This window comes from Schistocerca serialis, chromosome 9 (genome assembly GCF_023864345.2).
Source record: "Schistocerca serialis cubense isolate TAMUIC-IGC-003099 chromosome 9, iqSchSeri2.2, whole genome shotgun sequence".
NCBI classification, from domain to species: domain Eukaryota; kingdom Metazoa; phylum Arthropoda; class Insecta; order Orthoptera; family Acrididae; genus Schistocerca; species Schistocerca serialis.
Window position 1 is genome coordinate 444,153,987 of NC_064646.1, and position 23,121 is coordinate 444,177,107.

General features: G+C 38.9%; 1 protein-coding gene across 1 annotated transcript in view; it reads right to left on the bottom strand.

Annotated features, from left to right (window-relative positions):
• The window catches only part of LOC126418993 (cell division control protein 45 homolog), a 143,832-nt gene that overhangs the window by 27,730 nt on the left and 92,981 nt on the right, over positions 1-23,121 (bottom strand). Inside the window, exons 9-11 of the mRNA XM_050086039.1 lie at positions 9,224-9,428; positions 7,231-7,286; positions 7,009-7,147 (exon numbers count right to left, since the gene is read on the bottom strand). Coding sequence (XP_049941996.1) covers positions 7,009-7,147; positions 7,231-7,286; positions 9,224-9,428 — 400 coding nt within the window. The remainder of the gene's footprint in view (positions 1-7,008; positions 7,148-7,230; positions 7,287-9,223; positions 9,429-23,121) is intronic.

A 23,121-nucleotide genomic window follows, 5' to 3' on the forward strand; every position in this document is an offset into this window, starting at 1 on the left:
CCACATTTGAAGTCGTCCGTGAGTTCCGCAGAGCATCCCATTCTGCTCTCTCACGTTGTCTAATGACTACGGAGGTCGCTGATATGGAGTACTTGGCAACAGGTGGCAGCACAATGCACCTAATATGAAAAACGTATGCTTTTGGGGATGTTTGGATACTTTTTATCCCATAGCATACACACACATTGTGGTACAGTGATGCACACTGTATGGGAGTTCCATGGTTACGTGCTATATTGTGCTTATTCTTTGTTTTTTATTTTACAGTTATTCCTTGTTTTGTCCCATTGACACTGAATGTCATGAAAAGCATGTACTTCTGTGTAATTAATTCACAAATATATATATATATATATATATATATATATATATATATATATATATATATATATTTTACAAATTAACCACACCTATATACTTTTCTATATTAATCTTACATTGATTCTGAATTATTACTATTTTTTTTTTTTAATTTTACTACCGACTTGTAATCTATTGTAAGCTTTTATTCTGTAATTATGTGTAACACCAATGAACATATGAAATGTGTAACAATTTTGAATACTGAATACATGAAGTAAAACACCTTGCGTTTTATATTCTCTGACGCGTGTACAATTAGCTGATGATCAGTCATTACTGTAATTTATAATGGATCACATCCTCTCTTGTGCTAAGATACCAGGTGGGTTTATGTATGTGTGTTACAATGTAGATGAGACAAGTATGACAACGGGCGTTCAATAAATAATGCAATACACTTTTTTCTGAAAGCAACCTGGTTTTATTCAGGATTCTAATACATCATATTATGTCCCACTCTTTGGCTACACAATCCTATTTTTCAACATAATCCTGCACAATTTTGCGACCTTACACCACCTCACAGGGAGCGTGTGTACATTTACACGGGACCATTCTACTAGTCGACATAATACCCAACGTCCATCTACATCAATAACCTCCCCAGCATCCATGTACTATTTCGTGCAGAGTGTAGCCTTTATTGCGCCAAACTTATGGAAGTCAGAAGCTGGGTGGATGCAGAAGAATAGTATACTGAAGTTTTGTGAGCTCCTCTCAGTTGCACAGACTTGTAGGGCACCTTACGTTGTCACGGAGAAGGAGAACATTGTTTGCATTTTTGTGGTGATGAAGACACTTCAGAAGTTACAGCTGCGTGCAGTCGGCTGGCACGTGGGAGGTCAGACAGATTTGCGTAGCCTTGTTTCGATGATGATTGATGCCTCACCCAACAACTCACTGTGCTTTTGTTCACTGCCAGGTCTCCGTAGACCCTCTGCTAGAGCCTATGATTATCTGCAATACACTGATTTTCCACCAAAAGACATTAAATGACAGCTCTTTTCCTGGAATGTATCTTCATTTCAGAGGCTACCTTTAGCACTGCCACCTATTGTAACTTCATTAAACTATAGGGGGTGAAGCAGGAATATTCCATGATGTCCAACAACAAATAACACATTTTTTCAACTGAAATCGGCTGAGAAAAATAATGTGATGCATTACTTATTGAATGCCCTTCATATATGGATTCCATTTTGATGGATGCTATGATAGGTGATTAGCAATTGATATTTTTGTATTACTTTGTATATCACCAACATACAACTGATTAGTATTTGTGCATTTCTATATATTTCCTGCTTTGTTTCTTTGAATGCCGATATCAAATGATGATGGAATTAATATTAAAATTGGTAGTAATAAAAGACAATTAATAGTGTGACAAGTATTTAAAAAGTACATTACTGCTGTTTGCAATTGGCTTCAAAAAAATGTTAAAATATGCATATGTCAGTGCACACAAGCACCATTTCCTATCTCTTCTTTTGACACATTATCCCTATCACATTCTTATATGAATAACATACAAAAAACAAAGAAAGAGTGCAAAATAAATTGAAATACTATTGAAATACCATTTCAGGTTGATTGATGAATCGTACTGATGTATGTTTCATTGATCCATCTGAAATGGATAAAAAGGAAATAAATGCCTACACAACTAGAAATAAGTTATCTAAAACCATTAATTCATTTCAATGCACAACACAGAATTATATCTGTGCTGCAGAAATATTTCACTCACTATTAGCAGATCTTCATCCTTTTAGTGAAATTTGTAGTGATCTCAAAGTCATTAAACAGAACTGCACTATCCAGTTTTTTAACAGGAATCTCCTCTTCTTGACATCAGTGGTAACTTCTTGTAAGATATGAAACAAATACTAACAAAGAGATAGAGGGGCTGGCCAGTACTTACCTCAGCTCAGTACAGCCGATAGATACACATAAAACAGAACTGAAAATTTACATTCCTAGCTTTCGGAACTTTGTTCCTTCATCAGGGAGGAGAGAGGGGAAAAAAGGGAAGAAGGGAAAGTGGATTCAGTTACTCACAACCCAGGTTATGAAGCAACAGGGAAAGGTAAACAGGGAGGGTAGCAAGGATGGAGGCATGGTTGTCAGAGGGAAGCTTCCCTCTGACAACCATGCCTCCATCCTTGCTACCCTCCCTGTTTACCTTTCCCTGTTGCTTCATAACCTGGGTTGTGAGTAACTGAATCCACTTTCCCTTCTTCCCTTTTTTCCCCTCTCTCCTCCCTGATGAAGGAACAAAGTTCCGAAAGCTAGGAATGTAAATTTTCAGTTCTGTTTTATGTGTATCTATCGGCTGTACTGAGCTGAGGTAAGTACTGGCCAGCCCCTCTATCTCTTTGTTAGTATTTGTAACTTCTTGTAATATCGTTTTGAGATTCAGAACATTGGCTGACGGTATAGGACTTCTGAATGAACCTGGTACTCTTCATTGTGCACTCTTTTAGATTAATTTTGTGAACTATTGGCACACTTTTTCTTTCCCTCTTGGCTCCTAAATCCAGTAAAAATTTGAAGGCTATGGATGAGTAGTGGGCGTACCAATCTCAGAGCTGTAGCACAGTAGCTGCCACAGAAGTGCTGTATATTCTCTTTCTTTTGTAAACTGTTTTATGAGAAACCCAGTGATAAGGGCATTTCCGATCCACAAGGCTCCTTCAAGAAATATGTAAAGTTCATGTACGTACAACAGCTTCAACCATGGACCTTGCCACTGGTGGTGAGGCTTGTGTACCTCAGTGATACAGACAGCCATACCGTAGGTGAAAGCACAGCGAAGGGGTATTTGTTGGGAGGCTAAACAAACGTGCAATCATGCAGTTACTGAACAAGGGAAGCAACCTTTTCAGTAGTTGCAGAGCTACAGTCTGGATGGTTGACTCATCTGATCTTGTAACAGCAACTAAAACAGCCTTGCTGTGGTGATACTGTGAACAGTTGAAAGCAAGGCGAAATTACAGCCATAATTTTTCCCGAGGGCATGAACCTCTACTGCATGGTTAAATGATGATGGCATCCTCTTGGGTAAGATATTCCAGAAGTAAAAAGTCCCCCCATTTGGATCCCCTGGCAGGGACTATTCAGGAAGACATTGTTATCAGGAGAAACAAAACTGAAGTTCTGCAGATCGGAGTGTGAAATGTCAGATCCCTTAATCGGGCAGGAAGGTTAGAAAATTAAAAAAGCGAAATGGGTATGTTAAAGTTAGTTATAGTGGGAGTTAGTGAAGTTTGGTGGCAGGAGGAACATGAGTTCTGGTCAGGTGAAGACACATTTATAAACACAAAATGTCTGCCCCTGGTAGCTGAGTGGTCACCACAATGGACTGTCATACCTAACGGCCTGGGTTCGATTCCCGGCTGGGTCGGAGATTTTCTCTGGTAGGGACTGGGTGTTGTGTTGTCCTTATCATCATCATTTCATCCTCATCGACACGCAAGTCACCGAAGTGGCGTTAACACGAAAGACTTGCACCAGGGTTTATACAAGGGAGATGTACTCGAAGGCAATATCATAGAAGTGGAAGAGGAGAAAATGAAGATGATAAGGGTGATATGATACTGCGTGAAGAACGTGATAAAGCACTGAAAGACGTAAGTTGATACAAGGCCCCAGGAGTAGACAACATTCCATCAGAGCTACTGATAACTTTGAGAGAGCCAGCCATGACAAAAAATTCTTCCATCTGGTGAGAAAGACGTGAGACAGGCAAAATACCCACAGACTTCAAGAAGAATATAATAATTCCAATTCCAAAGCAAATATGTGCTGACAGGTGAGACAATTACCAAACTATCAGTTTAAGAAGCCACAGTTGCGAAATACTAACATGAATCATTTAAAGAAGAATGGAAAAACTGGTAGAAACCAACCTCAGGGGAGATTAGTTTGGATTCTAGAGAAATGTAAGGAACATGCGAAGCAATACTGACCCTATGACATATATTAGAAGATAGGCTAAGAAAAGGCAAACCTGCATTTGTAGTCTTAGAGAAAGCTTTTGACAATGTTGACTGGAACACTCTCTTTCAAAGTCTAAAGGTGGCACAGGTAAAATACAGGGAGCAAAAGCCTATTTACAATTTGTACAGAAACTAGATGGCAGTTGTAAGACCCAAGGAGCATGAAAGAGAAGCAGTGGTTTAGAAGGGAGTGAGACAAAGTTGTAGCCTATGTCCAATGTTATTCAATCTGTGCATTGAACAGGCAGTAAAGGAAACAAAAGAAAAATTTGGAGTAGGAATTGAAGATCAAGGAGAAGAAATAAAAACTTTGAGGTTTCCCGATGACATTGTAATTCTATCAAAGGCAGCAAAGGACTTGCAGGGGCAGTTGAGTGGAATGGACTGTGTCTTGAAAACAGAATATAAGATGAGCATCAACAAAAGCAAAACGATAATAATGGAATGTAGTCAAATTAAATCAGGTGATGCTGGGGAAATTACATTAGGAAATGAGACACTTAAAGTTGTAGATGAGTTCTGCTATTTGGGAAGCAAAATAACTGATGATGGTCAAAGTAGGGACAATATAAAATGTAGACTGGCAATGGCAAGAAAAGCATTTCTGAGGAGATAAATTTGTTAACATCAAGTATAGAATTAAGTGTCAGGAATTTCTCTCTGAAAGTATTCGTATGGAGTTTAGCCGCCTATGAAAGTGAAACACGGACGATAAAGGGTTTAGACAATAAGAGAATATAAGCTTTCAAAGTGTGGTGCTACAGAAGAATGCTGAAGATTATATGGGTAGAGCACATAACTAATGAGGAAGTACTGAATAGAACTGAGGAGACAAGAAATCTGTGGTACAACCTGACTACAAGAAGGGATCGGTTGGTAGGGCATATTCTGAGGCATCAAGGGATCACCAATTTATTCCTGGAGGGAAGCACAGAGGGGGAAGGGGGGGGGGGGGGGCTAAAAATCGAAGAGAGAGACCAAGAGATGAATACAGTAAGCAGATTCAGAAGGATGTAGATTGCAGTAGTTACTCAGATATGAAGATGCTCGCACAAGGTAGAGTAGCATGGAGAGCTGCATCAAACCAGTGTTTGGACTGAAGATCACAACAACAACAACAACAACAACAACAACATACAACAAATATTTGTGTCAAGGGAAGGAGTACAAAACAGATATCCCAGCTCTTACTGGATACAGTGTATAACTGAGATGTGTTTACTAGTTCTAGTCCATGCCTAGTTCCTCTTTTTAGGATTTTCTGAAAACAGCAAGGAGAAGGTCTGCAAAGATAGAAAGTATCTCTGTCCAGTTCAAAGGTTGGCCTCTTCTTTTACTATAAAACTGAAGGTTAACTATTGGTTCAATAACCAGATATTTCCACAGGCATGATTTCGTCAGTTCTTACTCCACATGCTACTTTTATTTCCATTTACCAACACATTAGTGCTTGAGCAAAAATAATTAGTCATTAATTCTAGGATTATAAACAACACAGTGACTTTCCTTTGTTTCACTGCACATTTTTGCATTAAATTGTGGTTGGATGTGGTATCTCATACGAGCAGTCAAATCATCTTCACTTCAGCATATCTGACACATACTAGAACTGATAGGCATACTGCTAATAGATCATTGAAGTCTGTATTCTCATGGATGGGAAGCTCAGAATTACCTTACTTGAAACAAAAGTATTGGAGCATGAGAGAAAATAATATGTGATGAAACATCAAACACACTGTATAAAATGGAAAATCTCATTCCGAAATTTAAAATCACAAAGACATATGCCTTGGACATTATATACCATCAGAGTGCACAATTCCCAGGCAACAGAAGCACACTTGAATCATAGAAACAGACCTCACAGACTATTCCTCTTACTCTTTTAAAGGAGGAATCTGTGATTCTGAAAGTTAAAGAGTTTTGTTTCAATATATTTGTAAATGTTTCTGTCAACTGTATTGGGATTTCTGCCAACTGAAAGAGGGAGGGGGAACAACCCACCAACTTCAACACAATAATGAATTTCAAGAGCCACCCTACCACGAAGATCATCTGTCATTATCTCAGTACATATAATTTTGTGCGTTCTCTATCTACTTAGCTACTTGTGGACTTTGCTTTTATTTGCATCTAAGTGTTAATCAATCTTTGGATATTTTATTAACCATTTTCTCTCAGCAAGCACTTAGGTTTAGCTCACTAGAAGCTGTTCTATAATAAGACAATGATGATATTTGTTTGGCTGTATGACAACCATGTCTGTCTGTTACTGACTTTTAGTACTTCACTATTCTTCTAAATTTGTTGGGTGGAGCAATTACATATATACACCACTCCTACACAAATATAATCAAAACACGGTTTTGTCCTTGTGCCAATTACTCACATTTTTTAAGTTTCTGAGGCAGGAGCTTCCTGTTCCACAAGCTATAGATTAATAAATCTTGAATGTACCTTATTGTAATATTGTTCTTATTACAAAGACTTTGCAGTATTTGCAGTTGTCTGTAATTGGCTTATTATGTGCCACAAAGCAAGTAAGAATGGGCAATTATAGCTTAGAATTCTAATAATAAAAATAATAAAATCAATAGGAAGATTAACTCGAACTTACTATCAATATGAGAAACCATCTTACCTCTTGAAGAACCATGTACAGAAATGGACCTGCTGATATTACCAATCGCATTTCAAGCATAGATTGAACATGCCTGAAAATACACATTAATAACTTTTTTGCCTTCTCTATTCCATCCTCCAGTACATCTCTCTTGTTTCTGTAAATTGGACAAACAAGATATTTCAGGTTAAGAAAATCAAATTACAAAAATAATATGTTTTCAAAGCACTGAAATCAAACCTTGAGAGGCAATCTAATGCATCCATGAAGCAGTCAGCAGGCAACCGATCCTTTCCCTGCAAAAAATCAGATCATTAATTCAGCATCTGTGAATTACAAGCTAGGCATTAAAATAATTCTGGAGTGTGTAAAGAAGAACTTCTTTATCCCTTGGAACATTTGCAATGTTATATCTTGAAACAAACTGATGAAATTTACAGGTGTGCTGTCATGGCTGTAACAATATAGTTCACACAATAGAAAGCTTAGGGAGTTTATGTAAGTATTCTTGGGAGAAACATGACATTTTTCTCTTTACATGCTCTTAGGTAAATTTAGAGAACTAATTTTTAAACACATATTTATTTGTAGGACTGCAAAATTGGAGTAAGAACCAAATGTAAAAAAAGGAAGTTTTATGAAAGCATGGCATGTTCAGAAAATAGCAATTAATACAATAATATGAAGATGAAGAAGAAGTTCTACATGAACACATAGAACAAAACTGTTATAAGGCTAAAAATTTGTAACATGGATGATGGGTGAAAAATAAAGTGTACAAAAACGTAATTTGGGAGCTTGTATGAAGCAATAGACTGATTTTTCTAACTGTGAAGGCAACATTGTGGGAAGAAAAATTATCTGCTTTTCATCAACTATGTCAAGCATAGAAACATACTACAAGTGGCATGAAGAGACAGACAAGAAGCAGTAAAATGGAAGGGAACAGAAATGGGTATCAGCTAGTAAACAATTCTTGAAAAGGAAGATAAGAGTTTATAGTCCCATTTGATAAGGAGCACAAGCTCGGACTGGGTACTGAGAAGGAAGGAAATTGGCCATGCCCTTTCAAAGAAGCATTTGCCTTCAGCAACTTAAGAGAAATCACAAGAAACTTCCTCATCAGCACAATGCTGATTTGAACCGCTGTCCTCCCAAATGTGAGTTCAGTGAGCTAACCAGCACCATCTCGCACAGTCAGTTTATCTGCACCACATATTGACATTGAAGAAATGATACCACATAACTGACTGGTATCACATCACTCCCCCCCCCCTCCCCCCCTCCAAATAGTGTGTGTATGTGTGTGTGTGTGTGTGTGTGTGTGTGTGTGTGTGTGTGTGTGTATATATACACCATTCCTTTCCTATTACCCCCTTGCAGTGCGTCAGCTAGTTGTGTGCTGCCATCTCACACCCTAGTCTGTGGAATGGCATGCTCAGCAGTCTGCCACATGTCCCCTCTACCTGCACCCATAGCTAGACCACAGATGGCTCCCCACTTTCCCACAAGCCACTTCCCCTCAACCTGCTCCCTGCCTCTCTTCATCCCTTGCCTCACCCCAACCTGCACCCCCACCTCACCCCAGTACACTCACCGTGGACCAGGCAAGAGGTTGCAGTTGAATGAGCACAATGTGGGTAGACAGGTGTGTGTGTGTGTGTGTGTGTGTGTGTGTGTGTGTGTGTGTGTGTGTGTGTGTGTGTGTCTCCTACAGCTTGAAAAAGGAATTTCATTCCAAAAGCTAGCAAAACAAAGTTCTGTATCTTTTGTGTATCTGTCAACAACGCAGCGTTTCTACCTTCCTGTGAGTCATCTCTTTATTCCTAAATAACCTGTTATTCTCAACCAGAATGTTCCATTCATTATTACATCAAATAATAAATTTATCAATCAGCTCATCAACAGATTACAAAAAATAGGATTTTTATTAATGAATACTAGAATAAGTCAACTGGGTTACCAGAATGCAACACAAATCACCAACATCCAGCACAGCTTTATATCAAGTAGGTAGAAATAAACTAACAGAAACTAACATAACACTTACCACGTAGGCATCTTTCAGATTGCAGCAATGCAAAATGAAGAAGGTTACATTAAAATTTTCTACAATATTCACAAAAAATATTTCACAATTTGTCTACAAATCTCTGTCTCTCTGATGAAGTAGCAAGAAGTGTATTATTTGTGCCTGTTTAATGACACAATTAAATACCAAATGAAAACATACCGTATGCTCCAACAATGCCAACATAGCATAAACAACATCAGCTGCACAATATCTGCCACGGAAGCCGTGCTGCAGTGTAAATGACGCATAAACAATGCCATCCATTTCATATTTCTCACCCATCTTCTCCATCTTTGAATGGAATTCTTGACGAAGGTCCAAGTCCATTGAACTGAATTTTTGTCGACTTTGAGCTAAAGGTAATCTGAAAGTGAAATTGGTCTCTATTATTTTCTTAATGCAATAAACACAACTGGTACAACTTAGCTAATATGTGCAAGTAACATTTTGTTTTGATTACAATCAAGACAGAGAAGCATGGTGTCAAAAGGTAAGTAACTTTTAGCATGAAAGCAATTGAAATTTTTCAACTAAAACACCTGTACCGACAGCCAAACTCTTCAAATGCTGTAGCTTCCTGGGGTTTTAATAACAATATTCACTACAGATCCCTTCAATTTGGACCCATATTGAGTAAGAATTGTGCATTATTTCTTTCTTATCTGAAATATTTATGCAATTGCCTCCAAAGTCTTTGGTCCATTTATAATTAAATTAGAGCTGTTAGCTGGTTTCTTCTGCCACTGTTTGGTAGAACAACTTCATATTTACAAACGAAAAGCACAATGATGCTGATGTTAACGTCAGACAATAATTGACTAGCATCATCACAGAGGATAACAAGACTGAGGATCAATGATAAAAATTTGTGTGTGTGTGTGTGTGTGTGTGTGTGTGTGTGTGTGTGTGTGTGTGTGTGTGTGAGTGAGAGAGAGAGAGAGAGAGAGAGAGAGAGAGAATACGGGAAGAGGACAATTTGAGTAACAAGATATCATGCTACACTGAATCTAAATTTGTAACTTTTATAGGTTCTATGAAAATTGCAGGTCGAGCGGCACAGCCACAGGTTGCCGCCACCGCATCTGGTGGCTGCTGCTGTGCCGGACACTAATCTGCCGGTAGTCAGCTGCATGTGCGCTTCCCATGTTAAGTGTAAACAACATTGCCATCTAATTAACCTACGCTTACCTTTATTTACAGTAGGTGCTGAAAATGATGTCCCTATGTGATAAGAGCAGTCTGACATCTCCTGAAAATATTAGCAAACACTCGACAAATTTCAGCTGACAAAAATCTGAGAAATGACTAGCCGATTCCTGTCTTCCAACTCTTTGAGTATGTGGGGACTGTTTGCACACACCTTGGCTTTTAACATTCTCCATAGATAAAAATCTCAACTGGAGAATGAAGCCAGTCGACTAGCCTATCATCAAAAACACTTCATATTGCTGTCATAGAAACATTGGCGATGTGTGGTCTTGCATTGTCCTGCATGAAATAACAGTACATATTTTCATTGTGTGCTAGTTCCCGAAAAGAAGGATGCAGTATATTGCTCACATACCTGTCAGAATGTATTGTTAAGTGGAAACAGATTGGTCCAATAATTTGTCTTGCACTAGTTGCACACCACACTCCTATTTTCGGATCATGCAAAAATGGCTCTGAGCACTATGGGACTTAACTTCTGAGGTCATCAGTCCCCTAGAACTTAGAACTACTTAAACCTAACTAACCTAAGGACATCACACACATCCATGCCCGAGGCAGGATTCGAACCTGCGACCGTAGCGGTCGCGCGGTTCCAAACTGTAGCGCCTAGAACCGCTCGGCCACCCGGCCGGCTCGGATCATGCAGAGAATGTTGTAATTCATGAGCATTTCCAGAGCTCCAATGTCGATTGTTGGGAAAAAAATTGTCTCAAGATCAACTTCCCCACTGTGCACAGACTGTAACAGCCAGATGCAATAATGATGTTGAGCAACAATATCCGAGTTCCTCAGTTGATGCGCTAATGTCATTTTTGTATGGTTTCAATTTTAGTCTGTGCACAGCTCTTTGCACAGATGCTCTTGACACACCAGTCTGAAGTGCCAAACAGCACACACATTTTCTCAGACTTCTTCCCGAGCACCCCCCACCCCCCCCATCTTACCTAATTTATTTTTGGTTAAAACACTGGTTCTCTGGGCTTTCATTTGTGTGACACAGATCCAGACTCTTGAAATTTCTTCATTATTCTGTGTGTCATCAAATTATTGGGAACATGCACACCAGGAAATTTTCGTATGAATCCAATCCAACATCCACATACAATTCTGTTTTTGCATAGTTCAACACAAGAAACATTCATGATTTTGCAATAATCATGTCTAGCAACAATATTTGAAGCTATTAAACGTACAGGCAGTATACACAAAGTATTGGTGTCCAAGAATTACGCATAGCGACAACCAGCAGATGCAGTGGCAACAGCCAGCAAATGCATGATGCTAGCCTCTGTAATAAAACTGGTTATGGTGAGATAAATGTACTAACTGATCTTGGAGCATATGAAATGATCAATTTCCTAGTTGAAGACTTAAAACAGAGAAATCCACTATCATATAGCGGTATAAAAATGTATAAATGTCAACATACATAAACACTTCATGTAATTACTATGACTATTATTGACATTTTGAAAAGATATACAATGATAAACAATTATTTGCACTTTGTTTGTGTAATGTATGCTTAACACATGATTTTGCATGAACAGATCAATATATAATAGTGTTTTTTTCGCCACAGGTTGTTATAGGTAAACCTCTGTTGTAGTTCGATATCAGTGGGGTGTGGGAGTATGGGGTGCATGTAATGCTTATGTTTTGTTAACATGGTGGTTGATGATAAATTTGTATTGTGGAATGAAATGACTAAAAATATACCTATCCAACAACAGAAAATCCACCAGTGTTCATATTATATGAGAAAATGAAGCCAATACAAAAAAATGCATTTCAGAATGTACTTTGGGTCTACAACTTTCAACAACAAAGAACAATAACAGATGAGGATTATAAAAACTGTATATTTTAAATTCTACTGTTTCTACCTCTCTCTGCAGTGTGTCATTATCTCAGCATGCTAAGTGCCACGAAATTGTGACCTGCAGCTCAAATTTCAACTGACTTCTGAATTAATGAACATACATTGGGTTATAAGAGGGTGGTGACGGTCAGAATATGGTGACATCGGCTACGATTTTCTCAAAGTTAAATGTGAATACTGTGTTGGACTATATTCTCGTTGCAGATTAAAAGTGCACATATTGTGAAAATTTTATATGAATAATTAGCCAAGTAAGAATCACAGTTACAAAACAGCAACAATAACAGGAAAAGGAGATCACAACCAAGAAGAAGAAAAGGATAAAAAATAAAAAGTGAGGTGAACAATTAACAACGTCGATGTCCAACAATGAAGTTAAGTACTGGAAATATTTTCTTTATTGGTGAACCGTTTGGTTGCACAATCATTAACAATAACAGTCACTGAACAGGAATCTGAAACAGCGGGTGATAATACAGAAATGGGAGATTTATGTAGTGTTGCAAAACGAGAACAGGATAGGTTTATAGAAAAAGCTATAGAGTCATGTAAATTATTAAAATGAGGTAATAATAATGACATACGTACTATTCTGGCATTGTTAATAAAAATGAGAAATGATAATTAGGATCTGTTAATTGAAATGAATAATGACAATAAAGATCAGTTACTAAAAATGAATAATGATAAATCAGGATCAGTTAGTAAAAATGAATAATAATAATAATAATAATAATAATAATAATAATAATACAGATCAGTTTACAAAAATTATTGAGCTACTTGAAAATCATAAACAAGAAATTAATAGCCAGTTCACAGAATTTGGTCTTTCAATAGGAGTGTTACTTGATTGTATCAGTATATATACAGCTCAACTAAATGATATCAATCCAAAAATTGAGAGGTTAGGTGGTCGTGTAGGGTCTGTTGAGTCCAGGATGAAAGAAATTTATCTTCAATTTAACACTAAAGTCCAAAATATCAAAGATGGACTCCCTGAAGACAAGGAAAAAAAACAAAATTGCTTTCGAAAAAGCGCATGCAGAAATAAGTACTGTTGACAAAAATGTAAATAGTCAAATTTTGAGTTTGGAAACTAATGTTGACACCAAAGTGGCACTTGCTGAAAGCAGTTTTGTTGACATTGTGCAGACAGTAGACAGCAAATGAATTATAAACTAACAACAAAACCAGCACCGTACAAGTAGTGTTTCTGTTCTGTGCAAAAAAGTTGAAGAATTGCCCAGTGATGAAGTTAATACAGTAGACATTGCATTTTACATTTTCCGCGATTCTGTGCCATAAATTCATAGCCGCTATGAAAAACCCGTAAGAGCAATGTTAAAAATTCCCCAATTTTACACTTCTTCCTAATAAGATTTACCTCAATTCTAAGTTCTTACTCAATGTCTCGCTTGACTTCATCCCGTTTTCTTCCTATTGACATTTTATATGACTGAATGAGTTATAAGTGGCCCAAAAGACATATGGTTCACAACATGGATGATTGCGGAGTTATGGGAATATTTTATAGAGAGGGGTGATGTGAGAGAAGAAATGCTGACAAAATCCACGATTGGTGTTGCTAACACAACTTGCAACATTTAGCTTCACTGCACAATTATGATACAACTACTGCTAGGTTTTAGCAGTAATGGAAAAACAAGACAGTCAATGGGAAGTGTTCTCGACCAAGCCAATATATGATGAAGGGGCCCAGCCCAGCCACCACCTTTTCTTGTGCCACTTATAACTCAGTCCCATCTTTTGGTATGTGTTTCCAATGTACTGTATTCAGCAACAATATTAATCATTGACCTTTGAATTGGAACACTGAGTCTCGAAGAATATGCTCTGTTATGGTCAAGAAAATGTCACCCATTTCCAGCTAGTGAACTTTTATGCGCTGGTGACTTGTCAAGTCACCCAATAGCCAACACAGCAACCACACCACACTAACACACACAAAATGAGCTTGTCTGCTGGATGTTTGGAGGGAGTGAGTGGCTCTTCAGCAATGGGAGTGCTGGTAGGGGTGAATGCATTTTCTGAAGTGATGATAATACACTTTTCATGCAGAAGGTGTGCTTAGACAGAGATGTCATATGGAAATAGAACAAGGGTTTTGCGATAGCACATTTTAAAGACTTTTGTGTTCCAGTCTGACTCAATACAGTTGCAACAACTTTGTACACTACTTATGTATATACTTTGCACTACATACACCATACACTGTACATCATAAAGATTGGCACCAGTTATAACGATACAGCCTTCCCCAAAATTCATACGAAATGTCTGATACCACCTTCTCTTTACATGCATCCGGACAGTTATCGAACAATTCAGTGCTTCCTAAGGCCTTGTATGTGTGTCTATATATATATACACTACTGGCCATTAAAATTGCTACACTACGAAGAATACGTGCTACAGACGCGAAATTTAACCGGCAGGAAGAAGATGCTATGATCAGTTGACCGGCGTTGCCTGGTGAAACATGCCTCATGTAAGGAGGAGAAATGAGTACCATCACAATTCCGACTTTGATAAAGGTCGGATTGTAGCCTATCGCAATTACGGTTTATCGTATCGCGACATTGCTGCTCGCATTGTTCGAGATCCAATGACTGTTAACAGAATACGGATTTGGTGGGTTCAGGAAGGTAATGCGGAACGCCGTGCTGGATCACAACGGCCTCATATCACTAGCAGTCGAGATGACAGGCATCTTATCCGCATGGTTGTAATGGATCGTGCAGCCACGTCTCGATACCTGAGTCAATAGATGGGGACATTTGCAAGACGACAACCATCTGCACGGACAGTTCGATGACGTTTGCAGCAGCATGGACTATCAGCTCGGAGACCACGGCTGCGGTTACCCTTGATGCTGCATCACAGACAGGAGCGCCTGCGATGGTGTACTCAACGACGAACCTGGGTGCACGAATGGCAAAACGTCATTTTATTGGATGAATCCAGTTTATGTTTACAGCATCATGATGGTCGCATCCGTGTTTGGCGACATTGTGGTGAACTCACAATGGAAGTGTGTATTCGTCATCGCCATATTGGCATATAACCTGGTGTGATCGTTTGGGATGCCAATGGTCACCTCTTGTTCGCATTGACGGCACTTTGAACAGTGGATGTTACATTTCAGATGTGTTAGGACCCATGGCTCTACCTTTCATTCGATCCCTGCGAAACCCTACATTTCAGAAGGATAATGCACGACCGCATGTTGCAGGTCCTGTACGAGCCTTTCTGGATACAGAAAATGGTTCAAAAATGGTTCAAATGGCTCTGAGCACTATGGGACTCAACTGCTGTGGTCATAAGTCCCCTAGAACTTAGAACTACTTAAACCTAACTAACCTAAGGACAGCACACAACACCCAGCCATCACGAGGCAGAGAAAAACCCTGACCCCGCCGGGAATCGAACCCGGGAACCCGGGCGTGGGAAGCGAGAATGCTACCGCACGACCACGAGATGCGGGCGATACAGAAAATGTTCGACTGCTACCCCGGCCAACACATTCTCCAGATCTCTCACCAATTTAAAACGTCTGGTCAATGGTGGCCAAGCAACTGGCTCGTCACAGTACGCCAGTCACTACTCTTGATGAATTGTGGTATCGTGTTGAAGCTGCATGGGCAGCTGTACCTGTACACGCCATCCAAGCTCTGTTTGACTCAATGCCCAGGCATATCAAGGACGTTATTACGGCCAGAGGTGGTTGTTCTGGGTACTGATTTCTCAGGATCTATGCACCCAAATTGCATGAAAATGTAATCACATGTCAATTCTAGCATAATATATTTGTCCAATGAGTACCTGTTCATCATCTGCATTTCTTCTTGGTGGAGCAATTTTAATGGCCAGTAGTGTATCATTCTGTCCTATTTGATAAAAAACTTGATATCCATTGTGAAGGCATATGGAATGTTCTAGAAGATTGTGCGTTGTCATAATTATCGGTGGATTGCTGTCATTGATAAAATTCTGTACATATACTAAATTAAGTAACTAAACAAGAAACTGAAGTGATAAGTCTTGAGCAGTAAATAACTAGAGACTGCAGAGATGTTAGCATGAAAAATCAATGCTTCTAATTAACAAACCGGTAATCTAATGATCTAGTAAGAGAAAGCATATTTATCATGAGAATCAGCTTAAGAGTTATTACCAAGCGATGTATTTTCATTTTTTATTTATTTTCATGTCTTCCTCTTTGTCTCTGTAATCACATTTCTAATTAACTCTCCAATTGTTTACATCTCACAGTTTTCCAATTTCAGAATTTGAGGCCTATTTGTAACTTTCTCATATGCAGTCGGATGAAACACAATTTTCGTAATGTCATTTAATGTTAGGAACCAGATCCAAACTGTAATTAATTATGCAACTAAAATAATACGCAAGACATTATTGTAATTAAAGTTCAGAATGATTTTCTTAAGGAAAACTAAATATATTACTATGTTGTTGTTGTGGTCCTTAGTCCCGAGACTGGTTTGATGCAGCTCTCCATGCTACTCTATCCTGTGCAAGCTTCTTCATCTCCCAGTACCTACTGCAACCTACGTCCTTCTGAATCTGCTTAGTGTATTCATCTCTTGGTCTCCCTCTACGATTTTTACCCTCCACGCTGCCCTCCAATGCTAAATTTGTGATCCCTTGATGCCTCAAAACATGTCCTACCAACCGATCCCTTCTTCTAGTCAAGTTGTGCCACAAACTTTTCTTCTCCCCAATCCTGTTCAATACCTCCTCATTAGTTACGTGATCTACCCACCTAATCTTCAACATTCTTCTGTAGCACCTCATTTCGAAAGCTTCTATTCTCTTCTTGTCCAAACTGGTTATCGTCCATGTTTCACTTCCATACATGGCTACACTCCATACAAATACTTTCAGAAACGACTTCCTGACACTTAAATCTATACTCGATGTTAACAAATTTCTCTTCTTCAGAAACGATTTCCTTGCCATTGCCAGTCTACATTTTATATCCTCTCTACTTCGACCATCATCAGTTATTTTACTCCCTAAATAGCAAAACTCCTTTACTACTTTAAGTGTCTCATTTCCAAATCTAATCCCCTCAGCATCACCCGATTTAATTTGACTACATTCCATTATCCTCGTTTTGCTTTTGTTGATGTTCGTCTTATATCCTCCTTTCAAGACACTGTCCATTCCGTTCAACTGCTCTTCCAAGTCCTTTGCTGTCTCTGACAGAATTACAATGTCATCGGCAAACCTCAAAGTTTTTGCTTCTTCTCCATGAATTTTAATACCTATTCCGAATTTTTCTTTTGTTTCCTTTACTGCTTGCTCAATATACAGATTGAATAACATCGGGGAGAGGCTACAACCCTGTCTCACTCCTTTCCCAACCACTGCTTCCCTTTCATGCCCCTCGACTCTTATAGCTGCCATCTGGTTTCTGCACAAATTGTAAAAAGGCTTTTGCTCCCTGTATTTTACCTGTGCCACCTTTAGACTTTGAAAGAGAGTGTTCCAGTCAACATTGTCAAAAGCTTTCTCTAAGTCTACAAATGCTAGAAACGTAGGTTTGCCTTTTCTTAATCTTTCTTCTAAGATAAGTCTTAAGGTTAGTATTGCCTCACGTGTTCCAACATTTCTACAGAATCCAAACTGATCTTCCCCGAGGTCCGCTTCTACCAGTTTTTCCATTCGTCTGTAAAGAATTCGCATTAGTATTTTGCAGCTGTGACTTATTAAACTGATAGTTCAGTAATTTTCGCATCTGTCAACACCTGCTTTCTTTGGGATTGGAATTATTATATTCTTCTTGAAGTCTGTGGGTATTTCGCCCGTCTCATACATCTTGCTCACCAGATGGTAGAGTTTTGTCATGACTGGTTCTCCCAAGGCCATCAGTAGTTCTAATGGAATGTTGTTTACTCCCGGGGCCTTGTTTCGACTCAGGTCTTTCAGTGCTCTGTCAAACTCTTCACGCAGTATCTTATCTCCCATCTCATCTTCATCTACATCCTCTTCCATTTCCATAATATCGTCCTCAAGTACATCGCCCTTGTATAAACCCTCTATATACTCCTTCCACCTTTCTGCCTTCCCTTCTTTGCTTAGAACTGGGTTGCCATCTGAGCTCTTGATATTCACACAAGTGGTTCTCTTCTCTCCAAAGGTCTCTTTAATTTTCCTGTAGGCAGTATCTATCTTACCCCTAGCGAGACAAGCCTCTACATCCTTACATTTGTCCTCTAGCCATCCCTGCTTAGCCATTTTGCACTTCCTGTCGATCTCATTTTTGAGACGTTTGTATTCCTTTTTGCCTGCTTCATTTACTGCATTTTTATATTTTCTCCTTTCATCAATTAAATTCAATATTTCTTATGTTACCCAAGGATTTCTATTAGCCCTCGTCTTTTTACCTACTTGATCCTCTGCTGCCTTCACTACTTCATCCCTCAGAGCTGCCCATTCTTCTTCTACTGTATTTCTTTCCCTCATTCCTGTCAATTGTTCCCTTATGCTCTCCCTGAAACTGTTTACAACCTCTGGTTTAGTCAGTTTATCCAGGTCCCATCTCCTTAAATTCCCACCTTTTTGAAGTTTCTTCAGTTTCAATCTGCAGTTCATAACCAATAGATTGTGGTCAGAATCCACATCTGCCCCTGGAAATGTCTTACAATTTAAAACCTGGTTCCTAAATCTCTGTCTTACCATTATATAATCTATCTGATACCTTTTAGTATCTCCAGGATTCTTCCAGGTATACAACCTTCTTTTATGATTCTTGAACCAAGTGTTAGCTATGATTAAGTTATGCTCTGTGTAAAATTCTACAAGGCGGCTTCCTCTTTCATTTCTTCCCTCCAATCCATATTCACCTACTATGTTTCCTTCTCTCCCTTTTCCTACTGACGAATTCCAGTCAGCCATGGCTATTAAATTTTCGTCTCCCATCACTACCTGAATAATTTCTTTTATCTCGTCATACATTTCATCAATTTCTTCATCATCTGCAGAGCTAGTTGGCATATAAACTTGTACTACTGTAGTAGGCATGGGCTTTGTGTCTATCTTGGCCACAATAATGCATTCACTATGCTGTTTGTAGTAGCTAACCCGCACTCCTATTTTTTTATTCATTATTATACCTACTCCTGCATTACCCCTATTTGATTTTGTATTTATAACCCTGTAATCACCTGACCAAAAGTCTTGTTCCTCCTGCCACCGAACTTCACTAATTCCCACTATATCTAACTTTATCCTATCCATTTCCCTTTTTAAATTTTCTAACCTACCTGCCCGATTAAGGGATCTGACATTCCACGCTCCGATCCGTAGAACGCCAGTTTTCTTTCTCCTGATAACCACGTCCTCTTGAGTAGTCCCCGCCCGGAGATCCGAATGGGGGACTATTTTACCTCCGGAATATTTTACCCAAGAGGACGCCATCATCATTTAATCATACAGTAAAGCTGCATGTCCTCGGGAAAATTTACGGCTGTAGTTACCCCTTGCTTTCAGCCGTTCGCAGTACCAGCACAGCAAGGCCGTTTTGGTTAATGTTACAAGGCCAGATCAGTCAATCATCCAGACTGTTGCCCCTGCAACTACTGAAAAGGCTGCTGCCCCTCTTCAGGAACCACATGTTTGTCTGGCCTCTCAACAGATACCCCTCCGTTGTGGTTGCACCTACGGTATGGCCATCTGTATCGCTGAGGCACGCAAGCTTCCCCACCAACGGCAAGGTCCATGGTTCATGGGGGGGGGGGGGGGGGGGGATATTACTATAAAAGATTGTTATTCAAATATTGTATTTTATACCTTATTTGGCTGTATCATCAGTTTCTATACGTCTTGTAAATTTTAATTGTAACATTGAAATTGTGCAAATTTAATAATGGACTAATTTGGAAGCTATCATTAAGATTCTATATAAAGAAATGCAGCGATGCTGCAACAAGTCAGTTTTGAAATTACTTTTGGAAGCAAAGAAATCAGTGAAGTCTGTCCGTTTTTGGTTTACATAATGAGTGTGCAGCTCCGATGTCAATTAATGTGAATAAATTTTGTTAAGCACGAAAATTTTGCATTAATTCATCAATGGACCAAGCAGAAGAAGCTAAAGTTAAGTCACATTCAACGAGAACCGTTACACAGTGATAGAGAGAGAGCATGAAGCAAAACTGTAGCACCTGAGCTTTCTTTTAAATTTACATTTTACATATTGTACAGAAATTCACTGAGCTGATTTCTAATAAGCTTGTAACATCAGTTTTATCTAGCATAAAATAACACTTTAACAGTGGTGAGCATATGACATGCAGCTTTTAAGGAAAGCATTAAACAATAAAAGCAATACTTTGTCATTAAGCAGATGTCCACATTTATGTTTATGGTTTCACCACTTAGCTGTTGTGATGTTTTCGGTTTAATTCAACACATTCATCAATTTTTACTTTTTTTCTGCGTGAGCACAAAGCATTATCTCTTAAAAACACTTGTTTTGAACCTATAATTTATGGATGAACTATGTCGGAAAATGGATCGATTACCTTGTACCTGGATACCAATTTCAATTTTTTGATGGGTTTTTTCTTGCTGTTACACATCTGTGATTTTTTAGGAACCAATGAAATTCACTACCACAAATTATTGTATGAACATTGTATTGTACATTTTATTTCCTTGCTTAAGACATATTATATACAGAGTATTGGAAAGGATTGCGATTTTTAATCACATATGGCAATTACATGTGCTTTAGCTCATATTTTGTGGATTTTAACATTTTCCTCAACTCTTTTCTTTTAATTTTGCATTTTTTAAGTATGGACTGTATGAAAATGTAAAATAAGAGTTTCACTGTAAGTACACTAATTTTGTTCTGCGGTATAAAGTATGTTGCTATATTTTCTATAAATCAGGTGAGTTCAAATAACTCTGCATGGACTAAGTGTTTTCTTTCAATCATAGTGCATAACCAATCAATAATATTTCAGTAACTGAAGTCACATTTATAAATATTAGTATACAAAAGATTATAAAGAAAATGTTTTTGTGTAGTGATTACTTAGAGGCATTTGTTGATCACAATACTTCTAAGTTTTTCAAAATACTTACTTTTCATAAAATACAGGTTCTACTGTCATACCACTGTGATAAAATCAATGAATGTAATTTTATGTCAAAGAATAGAGTTACAAGTAGAAATATTTGTTATGTGTACCATCTTTTGCTTATCCCATTCATCTTAAATCACATATGTAACAACCTGAAAGCTACAGAATAGGTAAAAAGTCAGAAGACTTTAATTGTTTTGAAAATGTGTGGGAAAAGAAACTTCGTAAAGACAAACTTCTGCTCTTGTTGTCTTTTGAATGAAGTAATATTGCTAAGATAGTCGAAAACATTGTATATCATGTAATGAAGATTGTACAAAAATATAGTGATTTATTGTACTCCAAAATCTTGTTCACATAACCAGTTTAATTACTTTGTACCAAAATTCTTCTCGCATTTCATGCTTTCAGTTTTTTTTTTTTTTTTGGGGGGGGGGGGGGGGGGGGGAGGGGGGCGTGATTGCAATAAAACTGGTTATGATGAGATAAAGGTACTAACAAATCTTGAATAATTTGACTGATTTCCAAGTTGAAGACTCAAAACCAGAAATCCACTACCATGTGAAGACTCAAAACCAGAAATCCACTACCATGTGTCTGTACTAAAATTTGTAAACGTCAACATATATAAACACTTCATGTAATTATATGATGATTATGGACTTTTTGAAAAGATATACAATGATAAACAATTATTTGTACTTTGTTTTTGTAATGTACGTTTCAAAGATGATTCTGCATGAATAGATCATTATAAGAGAGTGTTTTCTTCGCTACATGTTGTTATAGGTAAATCTTTGTTCCGGTTCAGAATAAACTGGAAATGTGGGCAGGGAGAACATGTTATGTGTGTGTTGTGTTAGCATGGTGGGTAACAGCAATTTGTACACTCCTGGAAATTGAAATAAGAACACCGTGAATTCATTGTCCCAGGAAGGGGAAACTTTATTGACACATTCCTGGGGTCAGATACATCACATGATCACACTGACAGAACCACAGGCACATAGACACAGGCAACAGAGCATGCACAATGTCGGCACTAGTACAGTGTATATCCATCTTTCGCAGCAATGCAGGCTGCTATTCTCCCATGGAGACGATCGTAGAGATGCTGGATGTAGTCCTGTGGAACGGCTTGCCATGCCATTTCCACCTAGCGCCTCAGTTGGACCAGCGTTCGTGCTGGACGTGCAGACCGCGTGAGACGACGCTTCATCCAGTCCCAAACATGCTCAATGGGGGACAGATCCGGAGATCATGCTGGCCAGGGTAGTTGACTTACACCTTCTAGAGCACGTTGGGTGGCACGGGATACATGCGGACGTGCATTGTCCTGTTGGAACAGCAAGTTCCCTTGCCGGTCTAGGAATGGTAGAACGATGGGTTCGATGACGGTTTGGATGTACGGTGCACTATTCAGTGTCCCCTCGACGATCACCAGTGGTGTACGGCCAGTGTAGGAGATCGCTCCCCACACCATGATGCCGGGTGTTGGCCCTGTGTCCCTCGGTCGTATGCAGTCCTGATTGTGGCGCTCACCTGCACGGCGCCAAACACGCATACGACCATCATTGGCACCAAGGCAGAAGCGACTCTCATCGCTGAAGACGACACGTCACCATTCGTCCCTCCATTCACGCCTGTCGCGACACCACTGGAGGTGGGCTGCACGATGTTGGGGCGTGAGCGGAAGACGGCCTAACGGTGTGCGGGACCGTAGCCCAGCTTCATGGAGACGGTTGCGAATGGTCCTCGCCGATACCCCAGGAGCAACAGTGTCCCTAATTTGCTGGGAAGTGGCGGTGCGGTCCCCTACGGCACTG